We start from the raw sequence: 8,388 nt of genomic DNA on the forward strand, positions 1-8,388 counted from the left end.
TCTGTGACTTTTTGTGCACTTTGAAAGATGTCTTTAGGAAGTCCCAGTTCAGTGGGAAGTATGTGCATGTTAACCTGCTTTGGTTGCAGCTCTGTGGGGTAAACACCCATTTGGAAAGTCTGAATCATTTTCCTTTACTCTAACATCCATGAGAGTAATAATAAACACTCTATTGATTACTGTGGGAAAATCAAGAGGTCAAAGGTCAGTGACAGAGGAGAAAGGGCAGCTCTTGCACTAGAACACATTGCCTTAAACCTCTGGTTTGCCTTAAACCTCTGCCACATATTATTGATCCTGATATGGTCAGCTCTCTATTATATTTATGCGTATGTGTCTGTCAACACAGTGGCAGTGGCACACTAAATAGAATAAACAAAGGAAGACAAACACCACTAGAGGGCACAACAAGTCTTTTTATGCAATTGTGAAATCTCAGTTTTGATGGAGCCCTGATGCAGGGTCAAGGAAGCCTAAATGTCTGTAAAACTAATGTGTCCACATGAGTGTCCTGTCATATTTACAATGTGTGTGCATCACTGGCTTCACAAAATATCAAAATGTATGACACAAAATGTGATAGTGATCTCAAATGGATGTTTGGGACATGAACACACACACAATCAAAGAACCAATAATCTCTCAAAAATACTTTTTTTTTTATAGTATAGGTCTCTATAGGAAGGAACAGCAGTTCATGTATGTCACAAGTTCACCCCAAGCTTCAGTCTGTCTTTTTGTGTCAGAATGTGTGGTGTTGTTTTGCCACATTGTAGTTCTACAGTACATGTCTCTGGGGCTTTTCATATTTTTTATTTATCTAGTTATTTATTTATTTATTTTGTACAGCAGCAGATGGCCAGGCTGCAGAGTACAGTCACCGCTCTCTTTGTAATGTGAGGAAACAGTGAGGGACTGCTGGCTATCCTGCCATCACTTCCAATTTGGCTACAACCAAAATAAACCACACACACACACACACACACACACACACACACACACTTCTAAACTAGTTGGTATTTGATGATAGAAAATAGCTAAATTTGTCTCGTCTCAACTTTGTGCCTGGTTTTTGTACTTGGATTAGTCTCCAAAGTTTAAGTCTTGTCAAAATTGTTTATTACAGATGCAGTATATGCAGTTTAACATTCCTGCATAATATGTAGGCAAAATGTGACCTGGGGAGGAGGCCCTGGGAGTGTATATGTATGTATATTACACAGAGACCTGTCTCAGGAAGCTGTTGTTGCGGTTGTTGTTGCAGGTAGTCTGGGACTTGTTTGACGCTGTCCTTGGTGCTTAAAATCCAGCAAACCCATAACTGGCAAGACAGAAGTTATATCCAGATCATATATGCACCTATCCACGTTTTCACCTTTCCAAACCCATTTGGGATTATATGGAGGATGGCTTAAAATTTGGATACATTTTTCATATTCACATAGAGTTGAATTATTAGATTGAAGCTGAATAATAAGCACTAAGTTAAACAGCACACCCTTCATCTGTTGAGCTGTAATTAACGGGGGCAAAATGCAGGCGATGGCGAAGGGAAAAAAAATGCAAATTATTCTCCACAAAGGCTCCTCACAAATTGGCGTCACCATTTCTCAAATTATATCATTACTATATTTTGAAAATGTTAATCTGTTGAGCGGATTTCCCGGGGGAGTTGAGTAAATTAGTTCTATTTCCGAGACTGCCTCTCTGCAAAGGCACGGCAGCGACAAGCACCTCTGATTTGCTGATTACAATTAGACTCCCCAGTTTGGGCTCCTTCAAGCATTGATAATTTTCGGCATATTAAGCACGTTTTAGCAAAGGTGATAAGTCAGTTTTAATTGAAATGAAATTATTATTCTAATGGAAGTTTGGTTATTATTATTAGGAGGCACTAGTCATTCTAGCTTCATTTTTAATATATAAATGCTGGAGAGTAAAAAAAAAAGATTTTGAAGGGCATTAGGGTGTCAGGATTGAATGAGGTAATTTGAAGGGAATTACTTTCTCTTCTATCAGAAATGAACTGAATTAAAAGTCCAAATCAATCGCTTTCACTTCTCCATTCTACTTTGACAGCGGCACAATTACAGATAATTAGATGGGAGGAAACTTTTAATTGTGGGATTAGAGGGGGAGAGAATTTGTAGGATCAGAGGAAAATTTCCAGGCAGAGTTTCTTGCTTAAAATCGAATCAAAGGATTTGCGAGCTTAAAATGGCAACCAGCTTTTCCCCCTTACTGTTTAATTGGAACTGCATCTAGTTCATCCAAATCATCCAAAACAATTAATTTAAGATTTAATTCTATAATTATCATCAAATCGAATAATGTGCAACCTAATTTAGATAGTTAAAAATTAACGTGCGTGAAGTTAATTGAGTAATTAAACTCTTAAACTGCTGCCTATTAATTTGCCTGCCTAATTAAAAATGAATTTGATTGTGTGCTGCTAAAGTAGGCATCAGTGTTGGATGGGTGTGTTGATAAGGCCCCTGTCTTTTTTAAGGGGGGTGGGAGGGGGTGTATCATTTGGACACCTATATCAAGTTGGCACTGATATGAATTTCAGGTATCTGGTTATCTGGAGTCAGGTGAGTGTGCAGCTGCAAAATCCTCTTAGACTCAAAGAGACAAGCAACAGAAAAAGTTACTGTTAAAAAGACTTAATGAGGGAAAAGTTAAGTGCAAGTAGAAGTGATGGATTTCTGTTTGTGTGGCTGCAAAAAGAAATGTTGATGAGTATAAAAAGTGAAGTAAAACATACATGTTACCACACTGTAAGCCCATGTTTGGACTTTCTGGCTGCATATAAGTGAATGAGTTTGTGTTAGAGACTTTCCCACGTGCTCCATCTGTGCCACTTCTGCTTTTCTTCACCTAATTCATAACTGTGCTGAGTAGGGGACTTGCAGCCTATAGCAGCCAACTTAAGGGTACTCCTAAGACATCAGAGCAAGATGCAGAAAACAACAATGTAGGTGACTTTAAGTGGAAAACAACATCTTATCATTGTTATAACACACTCCAGCCTTCAGTGTATATATGTTCCTGGTCATGTTATCTTTAGGTTGCTCTTAATTTATGTGTATCTCAAATGGGAAAAAAACTGTGCTTGAGGTGAAAGGTCACAGCCTCCGGGTCACAAACAGCCATATGCAATGAAAAGCAGTGAATGTAATAAAGTATTTAGTTGCTTTAAAAAAACCAAGATGTTTTTCTCACAAAGGTATTTGGAAATCCTACAAATGTATACTTCATATTCAAAGAGAGCAGTTTTTCCTTATTTTCTTTGTAAGTGATTTAACACATCATTCTGTATTTTGTAAAAGGGGAAAATTGAAACATGTTGAGGTGCATCTATCAGTTTCCATCTATTTGTCCTGCAGTTTCTCTCCTTGGATGGAAAGTTAATCAATTATAGTCTATAGGTCCTGCACTCTTATTGATTCAGATCAAAATGCAATAAAGACAACGTGTCATTGAGGAAAAAACATATTTGTATTATTCTTTCCTCCTCTGAACAGCTGCCAAAGGGACCAGTTATAAAAAGGTAACAAGACAGGGCAACAGCGCCACTGAATGCCTTGTTCGCCTTATTATCGGGTTAATTAAAGCTAGAATCTGACAATGTCACCCAGTTGTAGAAAAACGGATTTAAATGCAATGTCTCTGGAGACTTTGTCAAGGGCTGCTTTTCATTGAGCTCCCGTGTGCGCCCGGGTTGGGGCCAGACGTACATATGCTTGGAATGGACGAAAAGCTATTATTGAATTTTAGATGTTCAAAAAGAAATGAATGGACAGGAATTATTCATAAGATCTTGTCCATGTGCGTTAACATTAAAGTTAAAATATAAAGAAGAAAAGGCTTCAAAGACGAGCCCGCTACTACTAGAAAGGAAGATGGATAAATAGGCGAGATAATTTCTGAGGACTTCATTAAAATGTAGGGCTACCCAGTGAAATACAGAGGGTTGCTACTTGGGCTTGGGGGTCAAGTGACGAGCGGATTATATACTTCCTCATAATAATATTAATTAAACAATTTGCATGCTAATAGGGTAACAATTATCGCAGCTTCTGTTGAGAGATTCAGGTTATTACAACATGCCAATCCCGGTGCCAAGGGTCAGGGAATGAGTGGGGTGCGAAATTTCAACTCTGATTAACATTATGACAGCGCCAGACTTGGGATAAATAAAGTCGAATTAATTATTTGAAAACCTAATGAGCAGATAGGATTTGGGCTCGTCACATATTGAGTGCAGGGGTTGCACAAGTGGAGGAGTTTTCCAATTTGGTTTCCTAACAGGAAATGCTGTGAATGTCAGTAATGTGCAAGTGCAAATGAGGTGTTTTTTTTTTTTTGTATTTATTGTTTTGTAGTCGACTCCAATAGTTGAAGCCTACCTTTATTAGCTCATACATCTTGTTCATAACACTGAATTGGTCCTAACTGAAGCTTTTGCCTTGTAACAGTAAAATATTATAGATTCACTCTTGCTTTGTGCCTTCAGCAATATCTCAGCTCTCCTTTAAATACACCCATATTTCAACAGTCAGCCTATTTGTTTTCCGCCCTGCACGTGAACCTGTCTGCCTCTAAAGGCTTAATGTATGAAATGATGGCCCATAACACGCTGTGTGTGTGTGTGTGTGTGTGTGTGTGTGTGCGTGTGTGTGTGTGTGTGTGTAGGTGGGGTGGGGGGTAATCAGTGGTTCCCAAAGTGAGGCTTAAGGACGAGAAAGGGTCTCACAGTCCACAGAAGGTTGTAGGCATCCCCGGAAAAAGGCGCCTTCTAATTCAACAATGGCAGTAAATATTTTTCTTTTCTTTTTTTTTTGAATCAGCTTTCATTTTTCTCTGCTACCAAGAGATGCGCCAAAGAAATGAAAAAAATAACAACGCACATAAATAAATAAACAGCTAATGGGTTACGTCTGAAAAAATATGATGCATTTTGTTGTTTAATCTGGTCCAACATTCATGTAATACTAGTCCGGGAGCCTCTGCCCTAATCTATCCGCTTGCAGTCTTTTCTTCCAGGGATTCATTGAGCCCTTCCTCCCGGTGGGTCCCCTGTGTAGTTGCGATGTAGTTCTTATCAAAGCCCTCCTGTCTTGTTGTGACAGCTCTGATATTGTTTATTGAGGTGGATGTCAGCTTTAATTAGCAATCGATACTGGGAGCGTTTGCAGAGCGCGTCTCTGACGTCAGAGTCCATTACCGCTTCTCATTGGGTCTCATATTCCCAGTGCCTGGGCTAATTATTGGGAGGTTCATGTGGATAAAGTACAGCTCATCCCTCCCTTCACATCATGTCCCCTGCTCGTTGGCCACACTCACTGCATGCTTTTTAAATTCCCATCACCGGCCTCCAGACGTCGTTTCCTTTTGCCTGCGGGATGATGGACAGCAGGATACTGGATCCACCTCACGCCCAGTTCGGAGGCTCTCTCGGCGGGATGGTGGGGTTCCCGTACCATCTGAGCCACCATCACGTTTACGAATTAACCGGGCATCAACTTCAATCTGCGTCCGCGGTTCCCTTCTCAATAGACGGATTACTTAATGGCTCCTGCACGGCTTCAGTGGGTAATTCCAACCCCCTCTTGTCTTCGGGCTGCGGGATGAATGGAGATAATCAGCAGTACAAACTGACAGGTAAGCCACATTATATAGGCTACTAAACAATAGGCTAACCTCTCCTCAAGCTTGGCTGGTTGCACAGTGACACAAACAGAAAGAAACAAAGAGGACATTGCAATACAAGTTATCGTCTTGGTGGTGCGTTTAAAGGGCATGCCAGCCTCACACTCACACAGTCACGCGCTTACACACGCACACACTCAGACACACACAAGCAGAGGAGTATTCTTCGCCTTCCACTTCATTTCCATCACTGAAAGCTGCAGATGCACCCAAGCAAAACAATGTCCCTGTCAGTCAGTAAATGCCAGAGCAAGGAAATGCTGGTGTTAACACGTGAAGCCCCCTCATTCAGAAAAGGCGACAGATCTGATACAAGCTGCATTTCTATTGCAGTCCCCTTCTTCAGCTATTAAGTTTGTCTGCATGAAACCAGTCTTGTATAAACGAGGCTAAAATGTGCTATTAAAAATAATAACAGTGCACTCTGTGTTTACATTTATTCTGCTGTCAGACTCGGGGGACCCAGACAAAGATAGTCCTGGTTGCAAGAGACGAAGAACTCGCACAAATTTCACTGGTTGGCAGCTGGAGGAACTAGAAAAGGCTTTTAATGAGAGCCACTATCCCGACGTGTTCATGAGGGAGGCACTGGCTCTTCGATTGGACTTAATAGAATCAAGGGTTCAGGTAAATATCTCTTGTGTTTATTTACTATACATCTAAACTTGTGGGTGTCTTTCTTCCTTTGTTTATCATTTATTCATGGCGAAGGTTCAGTTTTTCAGTTTTATTAATATAAACAGTTAAAACTATGGAGTAAATGTTCAACTAGCACAGGCCAGTTCGGGGTCATGATAGCCCATATAGTTAGAAAACCATGTTTAATCATTTAAATGACTGAGCATGGATGTCTATTCTCTGACCTTTCATGGCTTATGTTCATCAAATAAATAAAATTGAATTCTATCTGTATGTAGAAAAAAATGGACAATTTAATGCCAGAAGAGAGTTTGTCTTTATTATTATTATTATTATTAATAAAAATAAAGTTTCGTAGAAAAATGGACTTAATATTTCTGAAATCCTGGATAAACAAAAACTAAAAATATTTTGTGCACAGTATAGCTTAACTGCATGAATGATATACACTGATCTTAATTTTAAATATGAGAATAATATTTGTGTTGATGGAAACAGTAAAACGAAGCTCATTAAGGTCTAGTCTAATTGTAGAGGTTGCACAGGGGGAAGAAATGTTAATTATTGAGACTTGTAAAACACAACTCTGCTTACCTTGTCAAACCAAAGCTTCTTTTGTTCCGCTTTATCCCAACTTTTTTGCTGTGTTGGTGCACACACTGGTTTTTAATCAAGGGCCTAATTAAAGGCCTGCATAGAAAACTGCAAGACCAAGATGTAACACCACTATTTGTTTAATTACCATCTTGTTAAGACACCGGCACATTTTGGTCTAATTAATTTTCCCCTTGCAGTGACAGAAGCGCACATGACACGTTTTCACGTTTTGTTTTTCTCCGCAGGTATGGTTCCAGAATCGCAGAGCCAAATGGAGGAAAAAGGAGAACACAAAGAAAGGTCCAGGTCGACCTGCTCACAACGCCCACCCCACCACCTGCAGCGGGGAGCCCATGGACCCCGAGGAGATCGCCCGGAGAGAGCTGGACAGGCTGGAGAAGAAGAAACGAAAGCAGGAGCGCCGGCTGCTCAAGTCCCAGAATAAGCTCCTTTCTGGGGATTTATTTCACACCCCGGGATCAGACAGCGACAGCGCGGTGTCACATGTGACCGACAGCGACCACAACACAGGCCCGCCTTTTGACTCCGTGGGGGGGAAGCAATCCCAGTCAAGCTGCGACCAAACACCTAACCCTCTCCAGACCCAAAACCAAAACCAAAGACACTTGGACCGGGAGGTTGGGGGATCCGAGCTGGACTCGCCCGACGCCAACCACCGGTCGAACACCTGCTCCAACAACAGCAGAGCCTCCAACATGCAGAAACTCAACCCTTTTAGCGTCGAAAGCCTCCTTTCGGACTCCAGACCGAGACGCAACCCCGGGGCCTTACCCTCCTCACGGCCTTTGATAGGGAAAGGACACTTCCTACTCTATCCCATCACACAGCCGCTTGGATTCATTGTTCCTCAAACTGCTCTGAAGTCAACAACAACAACAACAGCAAACTCTGACAGTGACAGCCAGGTGGAGAGACACCAGCCCAGTGTCCTCTGCAGCGTCTCTGCGGGATGTAGGAGCAGCTCACCGGACTCTGCAGACGCCACACAACAGGGCCAGGCGGGATTGGAGGACAAGACGAGTTCACCGCACTCCAGCCCGCCCAGGTCCGCCTTTTCCACTGGCAGAAGTCCTCAGACCTCTGTCATTTGCAGCGATTCAACTTTCACGCACGAACACAGTCTACAACTCATTAAGCCTGTCGATGCAGACAGAAAAGAGCATTTAGAGAACAAGGGCCTCCTCGACAACCCCGAGTGTGCCCTCAGTGACAGTCCAGCAGAAACAAAGACAGACTCTATAGAAGATGTCGACATGGAATAAATCTTTGGGGGTAAAAAAAAGAGAGAGAAACATACTGATATTGCCTCGAAACGACACCGTTCATTAGGCCAAAGCTTAACCTGAAACTACAGTTTTGAATCTAATCGCTAGGTTTCCCCCTCTTTGCTGATATTTTGACAATTGTGTGCCCCCC

The 8,388-nt window shown here is 41.6% G+C and overlaps 1 protein-coding gene across 1 annotated transcript; it reads left to right on the forward strand.

Moving 5' to 3' along the window:
- The first annotated feature begins 4,986 nt into the window (after nt 1-4,986).
- On the forward strand, nt 4,987-8,382 carry uncx (UNC homeobox). Its single transcript, XM_020610492.1, has 3 exons — nt 4,987-5,667; nt 6,167-6,342; nt 7,197-8,382. The coding sequence occupies exons 1-3, from the start codon at nt 5,409-5,411 to the stop codon at nt 8,232-8,234; spliced, it is 1,473 nt and encodes a 490-aa protein (XP_020466148.1). The 5' UTR covers nt 4,987-5,408; the 3' UTR covers nt 8,235-8,382.
- The last annotated feature ends 6 nt before the right edge of the window (nt 8,383-8,388 follow it).

Source organism: Monopterus albus, unplaced genomic scaffold (genome assembly GCF_001952655.1).
Source record: "Monopterus albus unplaced genomic scaffold, M_albus_1.0 scaffold105.1, whole genome shotgun sequence".
Taxonomy (NCBI): Eukaryota; Metazoa; Chordata; class Actinopteri; order Synbranchiformes; family Synbranchidae; genus Monopterus; species Monopterus albus.